At 41.2% G+C, this 15671-nt stretch overlaps 2 protein-coding genes across 2 annotated transcripts; both read left to right on the top strand.

Moving 5' to 3' along the window:
- LOC107648108 lies at positions 360–5032 on the top strand. Its single transcript, XM_021108412.1, has 2 exons — positions 360–950; positions 4925–5032. The coding sequence occupies exons 1-2, from the start codon at positions 360–362 to the stop codon at positions 5030–5032; spliced, it is 699 nt and encodes a 232-aa protein (XP_020964071.1).
- On the top strand, positions 6089–7026 carry LOC110265505. The gene is made up of 2 exons (XM_021108414.1): positions 6089–6669; positions 6999–7026. The coding sequence occupies exons 1-2, from the start codon at positions 6089–6091 to the stop codon at positions 7024–7026; spliced, it is 609 nt and encodes a 202-aa protein (XP_020964073.1).

The following is a 15671-nucleotide window of genomic DNA, read 5'->3' on the forward strand; positions in this document are numbered from 1 at the left end:
GGAAATACTAGCAAGGGACGTGGCAAATATTTTCATTCGAGGGGTCAAAGCTTCAAGAGAGGAGGATATGCGCCTCAAGGACAATGATGCTTCAGAAAGAACACTCATGATCAGTTTCAACGTGGCAAAGGGAGAAAAATCAGAGTAAGAATTCTTTGGATTTGACTTGTGTGCGTTGTGGGCGTTTTCATCCATATGACTCATGCAAGGTTGGTTTAGGTGGTTGCTTCAACTGTGCGTTGCGTGGCCACATTGCGAGGGATTGCACTCGTAGGAGGAACCCGACTGCAGGTCAGAGTCAGCATTAGGGTCGAGTTTTTGCTGTGAATGCTAAGGATTCTTCTAAGGCAGATCCGTTGATGAGAGGTATTTGTTTATTTGGTGATAAGACTTTAATTGCATTATATGATACTAGAGCATCACATTCGTTTATCTCGTTTGCTAAAGTTGAGGAACTAGGTTTGAAAGTGTCAGAGTTAGCATTTGATCTGCATGTACATACTCTGCATCAGATGGTTATGACTAGGTCAGGGTGTAGGCAAGTAGGTTTCAAGCTTGAGGGTAGAGACTTTGTGCATGACTTGATCTGTTTGCCAATGATTGGATTGGAGATGATTTTGGGGTTTGATTTGTTGTCGAAAAATCGAGTTTTGTTGGATTGCTTTGAGCGGTCAATTCGATTTATGCCGGAAGGAGAAAATGGAGCAGTGGTAGCTGCGGGGTATTACCTGAACTCTGTGATGGTGCACTGTAGTGGAGAAGAGTGTCCAGGTTATATTCTGTTGGCTGCGAACAGGTTGAGTGATAATCAGGAACTAGATCAAATTCCGGTAGTTAGAGACTTTCCAGAGGTATTCCCGGAAGATATTCCTGAATTACCACCTCAAATGGAGATTGAATTTGCGATTGAATTGGTGCCGGTAGGGGTGTTCGCGATGCGGTTTGGTTCGGTTTTTGAGAGAAAAGTCATCCGATCCAATCCTTTAATTAAAGTGCGGTTCGGTTTGGTTCGGTTTTTTTCTCAAAGCCATCCGAACCAAACCAAACCAATTAAATTTGGTTTGGTTTGGTTCGGTTTGTTCGGTTTTTTCAATCAATTCAAAAAAATACTACCATACTATTTCACAAAGTTATAACATTGAAATCGACAAACACAAATACACAATAGCTAACAATAGTAATAATAATAATAATAATAATAGTAATAATAATAATAATATAGCACTAGTAGAAAAGTATTTTAATCTAGTTATACATTCTAATAGTTATACATTCTAATAATAAAGAGTTATTGAGATGAATGGATTAATAGCAAGGTAACAATGTATCAGAATTGAATATATAGATATCATGAATCAAGAGGAATGGAGTAAGTATAACAGACATAGAGATGAATGGATTAATAGAAGGGTAACAATGTATCAGAATTGAATAAAACCATGGGGATATTCACGTACAACTTTAATCAAACTTCTTTTCAATAACATAGATTATAAATTAACCGTTCATGTTTCTATCAATCCAGCATTCCAGCTCCCTTCACTGAAATTGTAAGCCTTAAAATTCACTAACTTGGTCACCATCCTTGATGCCATAATCTCTAAGATAAGTTGTTTCAATGACAAGCTTACGTCCTTCATAACATAAGCAAAATTGCCCTCAAACATGAGCCCTACAATTCAAAAATCAATGGAAATATAATAAATCAGCTAACAGACTACACCATAACACCACCTTCTGCTCAAAGAAGATATTATATTAAAAATTACACTTGACATCTAGTATAATTGAATAATTGAAGATTAGAGAGTGACTTGTTCCAACAATATTCTCTTCAAAATTTTGGGTTTTTAGGGCTTTTGATTAAGTGAGTTTTTATAATTTTGGATGTTTAGGTTCACTCTAATCCTTGCTTAGCATTGAATTTTGGCTTTCAAAGCTGTTGGAAAAGATAAGAGGCATCAAACCCTTGTGAGATTATATTTATATTGAGGCCTAGGTTGACTTGTGATGGTTTATGTACATATAGCTTGAATAATTGTGAGTTGGAGGCCTTTGGTGAGTGTTGGTGGCTTGGATTGTATTGGAAAGCTTGTTGGTGATCATTGTTGTGCTCATTTTGGGTTAAGGGCATATTGGAAATCGGCCAAGGTATGGTTTCGATTTTCTCTATGTAGTATATAATATTCATGGACACTTAGACTAGTGACCTATAGGATAGGTTTGAATTATAATGGTTCATGAGTTGTTGAATGCTGATGTATGATGATTTATTATGGATTGATGATGATATGATGATGATGATTGATTTTGTGAATTGAAAAGTGAATGGTGATAATATGTGTGATGTTGATATTGATGAAATGGTAATGTGGTTGGAAAATGTGAAAGAGAATTGATTAGAATGTGATATATGTGATATATTGATGTTGAGATGGCGGATGATGAAATGTGAAGGAAAATGTCGTAAGATTGATGTAATATGATACAAAGGGTAGACTTTGGTGAGAAATGGAGTTTGGAATGGTTTGGTATGATTTTGGTTGTGTTTTACAAGAAAATTGTGGAAATTGTGTATTTTAGGAAAAAAGAAATTTTAGTGAATTTTGTCTGATCATAACTTTTGCCCCGATTTTCAAAATTGATTAAAAATTTTTTAGAATTGAAGTTTATTGAAAACTCTTCGAATCGATGTAAATTTTGTAAAATTTGAAATTTTGTAGAGGAAGTTATGATCATTCAAAGATTGGTGTAAAAATATGAAATTCTGTAAAATTACAGAATTTTCTTATTTCTGGTATGTGCGCACGCACAGCCTTGTGCGTACGCACAACCCTGCACAATTTTGTGCGCACGCACAGGCAGGGAAGGGCGTGCTGTTTGCAGCGCTAGTACAGCTTGTGCACACACCAATGAGAAATTGCAACCTGTGCGTACACACAGGCCTGTGCGCACGCACACGTTGGGAAGGTCAGTCTGTTGGGGATGCTAGCACAGCTTGTGTGAGTGAACAGACTTGTGAATTTTCATACCTGTGCGTACGCATACTTTTAAAAATCTTCCTGGGCATGCGCACGCACACCCCTGTGCAGACGCACACGCCCTGTTTCTCAAATTTAACTTTGTTTTCAACTATTTCACCTTCCTAACAAGATTCTAAGCTTCTATGACACCATTTTGAGACTTTTGGGCTAAATTTTGGGTATGAGAACATGGGAAATAATCTAAGGGTTTTAGTTGATGATTTTTATGAAAAATTAGAAAACTGAGGATTAGGTCTCGGATGTACTGAGGGTGGTTTGATGGTATGTGAAGGATGATTGATATATGAGATGAGAAATGAGGAACTATTGAGTTTAGAATTGAAAGGTGAATTTACAGTGGTTGAGATGAGTCGAAGACTCTGAATGAGATGATGGATCCATGTATACTGAAAATGTTTTCTGAAAAACCACTGAAGTACTGATTTGTACTGAGATTATGAGACGGTATGCGCCCGGCAGGGACGACAGTTGGATCCCGCCTGTCGAGTTAGCGGCGGCGGCGTAAGGGCGGTGGTTCGTCCCGCTTGACTTGAGATGTGAGGTCTGAGGCAAGAGTATCCCGTTCGCATCCCTTCGGATCTATAGAGCGTGCAGGCGCAAAACCCAGGACAATGATTCGAGCACTATATCTCGGGGGTTTTCAATGATGATTCCGAAGGGTGACATCTCCATGGAGATGTGTCGGGTTGGCAGTTGAACTGACGATGTGATATCACAGCCAGTAGGACAGGCATTCATCATGTGCATTTTCTATCTATTTGTATGCTTTGACTACTTGTAATGGCTTGCCTATTTGTATAACATGCCTATTTGCTATTTGAATTTATTTGCCTTACATGCCAATACTTGTGTTTTACTTGCATTGTATATTATCTGTGTTTTCTTTGGGATTGAGGAGGTTCGGAAGGCGGTGGCGATGGGATTGCATGGAGGATCAGTTGGTGAAGGCTGTGGGATAGCGATGTTTGGTTAGAATAGAAATCCCTTGAGATAGAATACCCTGTTTATTTATGCTAAGGTTTATATATACATGCTTTATTGTTTTAGTTATACCTTAAGAATGAGATCTTGTGATGGGTATGGAGCTTAGGATTGCCTTTGGCGTCCCAGGGTCTTATATCCTACATCATTGGGCACTGTTACCATACTGAGAACCTTCGGTTCTTATACCATATTTCTGTTGTGTTTTTCAGATACAGGTCGCAACCCACCTCGGTGAGTTGCTTAGATGGTGACAGAAGCGGAGGATCCGGATACCTTTTTAGAGTCTTTTTTATTTATTTTGCTTATACATCTCTCATTTTGTATTTCGTTTTAGAGGAATGTATTGAGAGAACAAAACTTGTATAAGCTATTTTTACTGTCTGGTTTCATGTATGGTCTGTATATGGCTAGCCGGCTTAAACTTCGCGAGCTGTGGCTAGATTCTTGTGATATTACACTATTATCTTTTGCTATATCTTGTCTATATCTTGTGCCTTAAGTTAGTAGCTTCGATAGTACGTTTGTGCTTTTCAAATCCTGTCTTTGAGTTATATCCTTAATCGGGCTTCTAGATTATATTATTTTCTTCTATATATTATATGTATGAGCTTAGAACTGTCGTAACCTTTGATTAGCTTTTCTTTACGACGCGAGGTAAAGTTTAAGCTAATTAGGGTGTTACATTTAGTGGTATCAGAGCAGTTCGTCCTCGTAAGCCTAAGGAATGGACCGATTGTGCTTTATTGCATACTCTGTGTGTCTTTTTCTTTGATGCTATTAGGTTATCTGTTTGATATTCCATAGCATGTTTGTTTGTGAGTGCCTGTTTGGGATAATTGAAGCACTAGGCTTTTGATATTGAGACTGATCACCTTGATATCGATTGTTTGGTGCAGACAGGAATCCTAATGGCCACTCGTGGACGAGGTCGATCCCGTTCACGAGAAAGTAGGAATGCGCAACCGGCTGACAACCATGCCGAATTCATGGCAACTATGGCCTAATCTGGCAAACACCATGGAAGCTAATACTGATGTGACTCTGCAAGCTTTGCAGAGATTGGGCCAACCGGCCGGGAACGGAAACAGGAATGGTAATGGGAATGCTGCGGAAAATGGCGATAACACGGGTGGTGTTCCGATGACCTTGGCGATGTTCCTCAAGGTTCATCCACCAATTTTCTGAGGATCAACCAATCCTACCGAAGTGGACAACTGGTTTCAGGCCATGGAGCATGCTTTACATGCACATCACATTCCAAATAATCAGTATGTTGAATTTGCTGCTTATCAGGTGGTAGGAGAGGCCCAGCACTGGTGGCAAGCAGAGTGCCGCTTGCTATAGCTCCAGAATGATGATGTCCTTTGGGATTTATTTCAGACGGCCTTCTATAAGAAGTATTTTCCTGAGTCTGCAAGGGAAGCGAAGGAGATGGAACTGATGCAGCTGAAGCAAGGTTTCCTGTCTGTGGGTGATTACACCAGCAAGTTTGAGGAGCTTTGTAGGTTTTCAAGGGTGTGCCAAGGTGCCCCGGAGACTTATGAGAGCTGGAAGTGTATCAAGTACCAGAGGAGTTTGAAGGATAGCATTATGACTGCTGTGGCTCCTATGGAGCTCCGTGTCTTCTCCGACTTGGTGAACAAAGCAAGGGTGGTGGAGGAGTATGCCAAGACTGTAGCGGCATCCAAGGATACTCATGGAGGAAATACTAGCAAGGGACGTGGCAAATATTTTCATTCGAGGGGTCAAAGCTTCAAGAGAGGAGGATATGCGCCTCAAGGACAATGATGCTTCAGAAAGAACACTCATGATCAGTTTCAACGTGGCAAAGGGAGAAAAATCAGAGTAAGAATTCTTTGGATTTGACTTGTGTGCGTTGTGGGCGTTTTCATCCATATGACTCATGCAAGGTTGGTTTAGGTGGTTGCTTCAACTGTGCGTTGCGTGGCCACATTGCGAGGGATTGCACTCGTAGGAGGAACCCGACTGCAGGTCAGAGTCAGCATTAGGGTCGAGTTTTTGCTGTGAATGCTAAGGATTCTTCTAAGGCAGATCCGTTGATGAGAGGTATTTGTTTATTTGGTGATAAGACTTTAATTGCATTATATGATACTAGAGCATCACATTCGTTTATCTCGTTTGCTAAAGTTGAGGAACTAGGTTTGAAAGTGTCAGAGTTAGCATTTGATCTGCATGTACATACTCTGCATCAGATGGTTATGACTAGGTCAGGGTGTAGGCAAGTAGGTTTCAAGCTTGAGGGTAGAGACTTTGTGCATGACTTGATCTGTTTGCCAATGATTGGATTGGAGATGATTTTGGGGTTTGATTTGTTGTCGAAAAATCGAGTTTTGTTGGATTGCTTTGAGCGGTCAATTCGATTTATGCCGGAAGGAGAAAATGGAGCAGTGGTAGCTGCGGGGTATTACCTGAACTCTGTGATGGTGCACTGTAGTGGAGAAGAGTGTCCAGGTTATATTCTGTTGGCTGCGAACAGGTTGAGTGATAATCAGGAACTAGATCAAATTCCGGTAGTTAGAGACTTTCCAGAGGTATTCCCGGAAGATATTCCTGAATTACCACCTCAAATGGAGATTGAATTTGCGATTGAATTGGTGCCGGTAGGGGTGTTCGCGATGCGGTTTGGTTCGGTTTTTGAGAGAAAAGTCATCCGATCCAATCCTTTAATTAAAGTGCGGTTCGGTTTGGTTCGGTTTTTTTCTCAAAGCCATCCGAACCAAACCAAACCAATTAAATTTGGTTTGGTTTGGTTCGGTTTGTTCGGTTTTTTCAATCAATTCAAAAAAATACTACCATACTATTTCACAAAGTTATAACATTGAAATCGACAAACACAAATACACAATAGCTAACAATAGTAATAATAATAATAATAATAATAGTAATAATAATAATAATATAGCACTAGTAGAAAAGTATTTTAATCTAGTTATACATTCTAATAAATAGTTATAATAATAAAGAGACATTGAGATGAATGGATTAATAGCAAGGTAACAATGTATCAGAATTGAATATATAGATATCATTAGTAATTAGTAATGGAGTAAGTACAACTGACATTGAGATGAATGGATTAATAGCAGGGTAACAATGTATCATAATTGAATAAAATTATGGGGATATTCACATACAACTTTAATCAAACTTCTTTTCAATAACAGATTATAAATTAACCGTTCATGTTTCTATCAATCCAGCATTCCAGCTCCCCTCACTGAAATTGTAAGCCTTAAAATTCATTAACCTGGTCACCATCCTTGATGCCATAATCTCTAAGATAAGTTGTTTCAATGACAAGCTTACGTCCTTCATAACATAAGCAAAATTGCCCCCAAACATGAGCCCTACAATTCAAAAATCAATGGAAATATAATAAATCAGCTAACAGACTACACCATAACACCACCTTCTGCTCAAAGAAGATATTATATTAAAAATTACACTTGACATCTAGTATAATTGAATAATTGAAGATCAAAGAGTGACTTGTTCCAACAATATTCCAGCATCATGGTCATTGTCATATCAAAATTCATCATAAATCACATAATACTTCACATCAGAATAACATATCAACTCTCAAGTCTCAACAGATTTAAAAATTATAACACAAGAAAGTAATTCAGTAATTCAACAGAACAACAACAATACCAGAACAACAATTCAGTAATTTAGTAATTCACTTCAAAATTAATTCAGTAATTTGATAGAATAGCAAAACAAAACAAATCAGAAACAGTTGAAGCAATTAGAAAGGAACAACAAACAGAACAACAATTTCAGTCAAGTTACATACCTGAGGGTGGTGGTGGGTGCGACTTGCAAGGGTGGTGCCGAGCTGCTGGGCGCTGGGCGCTGGGCGCTGGCTGTGGCTAGCTGTGTGCTGCTCTGTCCGCGAGCAGGTCCTGGGTGGGAGCAGTGGAAGGGCGGCGATGGGAAGAAGGTCGGCGGCAGCTGCGAGGTAGTGGGAGGAGGTCTCTCACCAGCGATGGATGGTGCAGAGAGCGAGGCTATGAGACTTAGGGAGTAGGGAGAGAGGGGCTAGGGTTCGTTTGGGGGTGGGTGGTGGTGTTATCCTGGCTGTTGGGTCAGTGGGTCAGTGGCGTTATCCTGCGACAGCTTCGTGTTCGTGGTGCACCGGCGGTGGGGGATCTCTGCTCTGTCTGCGAAGAGGAAGGCTTCGACATTGGGACTTCGGAGGAAGGCTTCGAGGTGGTGGGAGGGACGTTGGTGCCGCCGGCCTCGAGACTTAAGGACGTGGTTCGGTGGGTGGCTGGCTCCGTGGCTGGGTGGTGGGTGCGCAGTGGGCGAGATTTGGAGAAGAGGGAGGCTGGATTAGGTTTCGAATTGGGGGTTAGGGTTAGGGAAGCGCAGCGCTGCAGCAGTAGCACAGTAGCACTCGTTTGGGGAGAAGGGGGGTTTAGGGGGTGGGGTTGGTAATTTTTAGTGTTTTTGTTAAACCAGTTCGGTTCGGTTCGGTTAGGGTTTTCATGGTAAGAACCGAAAACCGAACCGAACCGCACAAAAAATAGAAAAATTAATTTTTTTCGATTTTTTCAGTTTTTGGTTTATTCGGTTTTCGGTTATTTCGGTTCGGTTCGTCGATTTAGTTTGGTCCGGATCGATTTTGAACACCCCTAGGTGCCGGGAGCCGGACCAGTGTCGATTGTGCCGTATAGGATGGCACCGATAGAGCTGGCTGAACTAAAGGCTCAGTTGGAGGAGCTTCTGAATAAGAGGTTCATTCGACCGAGTGTATCACCGTGGGGAGTGCCCATTTTGTTGGTAAAAAGAAGGATGGAGGGATGCGACTGTGTGTGGATTACCAGTAGTTAAACAAAGTGACTGTGAAGAACAAGTATCCGCTGCCAAGGATAGATGACTTGATGGATCAACTACAAGGAGCCAGAGTATTTTCAAAGATCGATTTGAGATCCGGTTACCATCAAATAAGGGTGAAAGAGGATGATATCCCTAAGACTGCGTTTAGGATGCGCTATGGACAATACGAGTTTGCGGTTATGTCTTTTGGGTTAACGAATGCACCTGCTGTTTTCATGGATTACATGAACAAAGTCTTTCGTCCCTTTTTGGACAAATTCGTGGTGGTTTTCATAGACGACATTTTGGTTTACTCTAAGACGGCAAAGGAGCATGAGGAACACTTGAGGATTGTGTTGCAAATCTTAAAGGAGCAAAAATTGTATGCTAAGTTGTCGAAGTGTGAATTTTGTAAGGAGGAAGTGAAGTTCTTAGGTCATGTGGTGAGCAAAGTGGGAATAGCGGTGGATCCTTTGAAGGTAGAAGCGGTAATTGAATGGGAAAGACCAACGATGGTGATGAAAGTCTGAAGCTTCTTAGGCTTAGCCGGATATTTTCGGAGATTTATTGTAGGATTTTCCTGGATTGCACTACCGATGACCAAATTAACAAGGAAAGAGGTGCCGTTTGTATGGAGCTCGGAGTGTGAAGAGAGTTTTCAAACTTTGAAGCAAAAGTTAACTTCAGCGCCAGTTTTTATTTTGCCGGAACCGCATGAACCATTTGAAGTATATTGTGATGCGTCATTGAAGGGTTTGGGTTGCGTCTTGATGCAACATCGGAATGTAGTGGCTTATGCATCGCGTCAGCTGAGACCGCATGAGGTAAATTATCCAACTCATGACTTGGAATTAGCGGCGATTGTGTTTGCATTGAAGATTTGGAGACACCACTTATATGGAGTGAGGTTTAGCATCTTTTCTGATCATAAGAGTCTCAAGTACATCTTTGATCAGAAAGAGCTTAATATGCGTCAAAGGAGATGGATGGAGTTGCTTAAGGACTACGATTTTGAACTGAGTAGAAAAACATTCTAATCTAGTTATACATTCTAATAGTTATACATTGTAATAATAAAGAGACATTGAGATGAATGGATTAATAGCAAGGTAACAATGTATCAGAATTGAATATATAGATATCATTAGTAAAGAGGAATGGAGTAAGTACAACTGACATTGAGATGAATGGATTAATAGCAGGGTAACAATGTATCATAATTGAATAAAATTATGGGGATATTCACATACAACTTTAATCAAACTTCTTTTCAATAACAGATTATAAATTAACCGTTCATGTTTCTATCAATCCAGCATTCCAGCTCCCCTCACTGAAATTGTAAGCCTTAAAATTCATTAACCTGGTCACCATCCTTGATGCCATAATCTCTAAGATAAGTTGTTTCAATGACAAGCTTACGTCCTTCATAACATAAGCAAAATTGCCCCCAAATATGAGCCTTACAATTCAAAAATCAATGGAAATATAATAAATCAGCTAACAAATTATGATAATCTGGTAAATTAACTACACCATAACACCACCTTCTGCTTAAAGAAGATATTATATTGGAACTTACACTTGACATCTAGTATAATTGAATAATTGAAGATCAAAGAGTGACTTGTTCCAACAATATTCCAGCATCATGGTCATTGTCATATCAAAATTCATCATAAATCACATAATACTTCACATCAGAATAACATATCAACTCTCAAGTCTCAACAGATTTAAAAATTATAACACAAGAAAGTAATTCAGTAATTCAACAGAACAACAACAATACCAGAACAACAATTCAGTAATTTAGTAATTCACTTCAAAATTAATTCAGTAATTTGATAGAATAGCAAAACAAAACAAATCAGAAACAGTTGAAGCAATTAGAAAGGAACAACAAACAGAACAACAATTTCAGTCAAGTTACATACCTGAGGGTGGTGGTGGGTGCGACTTGCAAGGGTGGTGCCGAGCTGCTGGGCGCTGGGCGCTGGCTGTGGCTGGCTGTGTGCTGCTCTGTCCGCGAGCAGGTCCTGGGTGGGAGCAGTGGAAGGGCGGCGATGGGAAGAAGGTCGGCGGCAGCTGCGAGGTAGTGGGAGGAGGTCTCTCACCAGCGATGGATGGTGCAGAGAGCGAGGCTATGAGACTTAGGGAGTAGGGAGAGAGGGGCTAGGGTTCGTTTGGGGGTAGGTGGTAGTGTTATCCTGGCTGTTGGGTCAGTGGGTCAGTGGCGTTATCCTGCGACAGCTTCGTGTTCGTGGTGCACCGGCGGTGGGGGATCTCTGCTCTGTCTGCGAAGAGGAAGGCTTCGACATTGGGACTTCGGAGGAAGGCTTCGAGGTGGTGGGAGGGACGTTGGTGCCGCCGGCCTCGAGACTTAAGGACGTGGTTCGGTGGGTGGCTGGCTCCGTGGCTGGGTGGTGGGTGCGCAGTGGGCGAGATTTGGAGAAGAGGGAGGCTGGATTAGGTTTCGAATTGGGGGTTAGGGTTAGGGAAGCGCAGCGCTGCAGCAGTAGCACAGTAGCACTCGTTTGGGGAGAAGGGGGGTTTAGGGGGTGGGGTTGGTAATTTTTAGTGTTTTTGTTAAACCAGTTCGGTTCGGTTCGGTTAGGGTTTTCATGGTAAGAACCGAAAACCGAACCGAACCGCACAAAAAATAGAAAAATTAATTTTTTTCGATTTTTTCAGTTTTTGGTTTATTCGGTTTTCGGTTATTTCGGTTCGGTTCGTCGATTTAGTTTGGTCCGGATCGATTTTGAACACCCCTAGGTGCCGGGAGCCGGACCAGTGTCGATTGTGCCGTATAGGATGGCACCGATAGAGCTGGCTGAACTAAAGGCTCAGTTGGAGGAGCTTCTGAATAAGAGGTTCATTCGACCGAGTGTATCACCGTGGGGAGTGCCCATTTTGTTGGTAAAAAGAAGGATGGAGGGATGCGACTGTGTGTGGATTACCAGTAGTTAAACAAAGTGACTGTGAAGAACAAGTATCCGCTGCCAAGGATAGATGACTTGATGGATCAACTACAAGGAGCCAGAGTATTTTCAAAGATCGATTTGAGATCCGGTTACCATCAAATAAGGGTGAAAGAGGATGATATCCCTAAGACTGCGTTTAGGATGCGCTATGGACAATACGAGTTTGCGGTTATGTCTTTTGGGTTAACGAATGCACCTGCTGTTTTCATGGATTACATGAACAAAGTCTTTCGTCCCTTTTTGGACAAATTCGTGGTGGTTTTCATAGACGACATTTTGGTTTACTCTAAGACGGCAAAGGAGCATGAGGAACACTTGAGGATTGTGTTGCAAATCTTAAAGGAGCAAAAATTGTATGCTAAGTTGTCGAAGTGTGAATTTTGTAAGGAGGAAGTGAAGTTCTTAGGTCATGTGGTGAGCAAAGTGGGAATAGCGGTGGATCCTTTGAAGGTAGAAGCGGTAATTGAATGGGAAAGACCAACGATGGTGATGAAAGTCTGAAGCTTCTTAGGCTTAGCCGGATATTTTCGGAGATTTATTGTAGGATTTTCCTGGATTGCACTACCGATGACCAAATTAACAAGGAAAGAGGTGCCGTTTGTATGGAGCTCGGAGTGTGAAGAGAGTTTTCAAACTTTGAAGCAAAAGTTAACTTCAGCGCCAGTTTTTATTTTGCCGGAACCGCATGAACCATTTGAAGTATATTGTGATGCGTCATTGAAGGGTTTGGGTTGCGTCTTGATGCAACATCGGAATGTAGTGGCTTATGCATCGCGTCAGCTGAGACCGCATGAGGTAAATTATCCAACTCATGACTTGGAATTAGCGGCGATTGTGTTTGCATTGAAGATTTGGAGACACCACTTATATGGAGTGAGGTTTAGCATCTTTTCTGATCATAAGAGTCTCAAGTACATCTTTGATCAGAAAGAGCTTAATATGCGTCAAAGGAGATGGATGGAGTTGCTTAAGGACTACGATTTTGAACTGAGTTATCACCCTGGGAAGGCGAATGTGGTGGCGAACGCATTAAGTCAGAAAACTTTGACAATAGCTTGGATGAGAATCAAGGAGGAGGAGTTAGTGGATAAGTTTGTGGATCTTAAGTTGGATATTGGTGAAGTCACCGGAAGAGCTTGTTTGAATCAGTTGCAGATCTCGAGTACCTCTAAAACAGAGATTCAGAGAGCTCAGCAAGATGAACAACAACTTCAACAATTGTTTCAACCAGTTGGTGATAAGAGGCGTGAAGAATTCACTAAGGATAATGAAGGGTTGTGGAGATATAAGGGGAGAATTTGTGTACCGGATGTTGGGAGTTTGAGGTAAGACTTGTTGTCAGAAGCTCAAAATAGTGGGTTTTCCATTCATCCCGGAACCACAAAGATGTATTATGACTTGAAGAAGATGTTCTGGTAGCTTGGGATGAAAGATGATGTGGCTACAGTAGTATCCAAGTGCCTGACGTGTCAGAAAGTGAAGATAGAGCATCAGAAACCGTTAGGAATGTTACAGCCACTTGAGATTCCTCAGTGGAAGTGGAAAGGAATTGCAATGGATTTTGTGACCGGTTTACCAAGGACTAGGTCGGGATTTGATGTGGTTTGGGTGATCGTGGATCGCTTAACCAAATCCGCCCATTTTCTACCTATTCGAGTGAACTGTTCTATGGAGGTGTTGGTGAGATTGTATATTAAAGAGATCGTAAGGTTGCATGGTGTACCATCGAGCATAGTGTCGGACGGTGATCCCCGATTCACATCAAGGTTTTGGGGAGCTTTTCAAAGAGCTTTCGATACGAAGCTATGTCTTAGTACTGCATATCATCTGCAAACCGATGGACAGTCGGAAAGGACTATTCAGACGTTAGAGGATATGCTGAGAGCATGTGTTTTGGATCAACCCGGAAGTTGGGATCGCTACATGCCATTGGTGGAGTTTGCGTACAACAACAGCTTTCATGCGAGCATTGGGATGGTTCCGTATGAGGCCTTGCATGGACGGAAGTGCCAATCTCCACTTTGTTAGTATGAGTCGGGTGAAGTGAGCGTTTTGGATCACGATTTGGTAGCAGAGACTACTGAGAAGATCAAGAAGATTTGGGAGAGAATTCTAACGGCACAGAGTCGACAGAAGAGTTACACGGATCAGAGAAGAAAACCGTTAGAGTTTGAAGTAGGAGAACATGTATTTCTGAGGGTTACACCGACAACTGGGATCGGAAGAGCAATCAAAACTAAGAAGTTGAATCCAAGGTTCATTGGACCGTTTGAGATTATGAGGCGATTCGGACCAGTCAAGTAGCTTTGCCACCTCATCTGTCACAGCTCCGCAAGTACACGTCGGATGAGGCTCATGTGCTAGAGCTTGAGTTGGTCGAGTTGAGGGAGAACTTGACTTTTCAAGTAACACCAGTGCGTATTGATGACACTAGTGTGAAGAAGCTGCGAGGAAAGGAAGTTCAGTTGGTTAGAGTAGCTTGGAAGCGAGCAGGAGTCGAAGAGCATACTTGGGAATTGGAGTCCGAAATACAAAAGGATTACCCCCGAGCTTTTCTCAGGTAATCACTAAATTTTGAGGGTAAAATTTCTTATTTGGTGGGAAGAATGTAAGAACCGAGCTTAATTACCCGTTTAATTAAGTAATTAATTGCCCAAGTTAGAGTCCGAAAGTTTAGAGTGAGAATTTGAGGATTTAAATATGATTTTTGGACTCAGTAGGTCTTTCTGAGTCAGAAAATGTGCTTTGTGCAAAAAACTGTGAAAAACCGCAAACCGGTTGAATCGGTTCAAGTCTGCCCGGTGCTGCGCGAGAAAAATTGTAAATAGTAAGAAACCTTACAAAAATAATAAAAGTCGAAAACCGGGCGCTAATTTTAAAGGTTTGGCCCAAAGTTAGGCCAAACAGGCTAAAAACGCTAATGGGTTGGACCGGGCCCAAGTTGGGCCCAAGCCCAACATATATAAAGGTTCATTTAATGAACCATTCAGCCAAACACCCTAACAAACACAACACACCCAGCTGAGAAGAGAAGGAGAAGAGAGACTCCATTAACACTATTCACTATCTCCTTCCCAAGCTCATATCTTGAGCTATAGAGCTCCGATCGCCGCACCGTTTGTGGCTACGTGTTCCTTCTGAAGAGCTCTACAAAATCCATATAAGAAACTGGTAAGGAAAGCTCGAAATCCTCTCAGTTCTTCTCTTCAAAATTTTGGGTTTTTAGGGCTTTTGATTAAGTGAGTTTTTGTGATTTTGGATGTTTAGGTTCACCCTATTCCTTGCTTAGCGTTGGATTTTGGCTTTCAAAGCTGTTGGAAATGGAGTTTGGAATGGTTTGGTATGTTTTTGATTGTGTTTTACAAGAAAATTGTGGAAATTGTGTATTTTGGTAAAAAGGAAATTTTAGTGAACTTTGTCTGATCATAACTTTTGTCTCGGTTTTCAAAATTGATTGAAATATGTGTAGAATTGAAGTTTATTGAAAAATCTTCGAATCGATGTAAAGTTTGTAAAATTTGGAATTTTGTAGAGGAAGTTATGATCATTCAAAATTGGTGTAAAAATATGAAATTCTGCAAAGTTACAGAATTTTCTGATTTCTGGTATGTGCGCACGCACACCCCTATGTGTACGCACACTTTTAAAAATCTTCCTAGGCGTGCGCACGTACACCCCTGTGCAGATGCACACGCCCTGTTTCTCAAATTTAACTTTGTTTTCAACTATTTCACCTTCCCAACAAGATTGTAAGCTTCTATGACACCGTTTTGAGACTTTTGGGCTAAATTTTGGGTATGAGAACATGGGAAAT

The sequence above is a fragment of the Arachis ipaensis genome, chromosome B01, assembly GCF_000816755.2.
Source record: "Arachis ipaensis cultivar K30076 chromosome B01, Araip1.1, whole genome shotgun sequence".
NCBI lineage: Eukaryota > Viridiplantae > Streptophyta > Magnoliopsida > Fabales > Fabaceae > Arachis > Arachis ipaensis.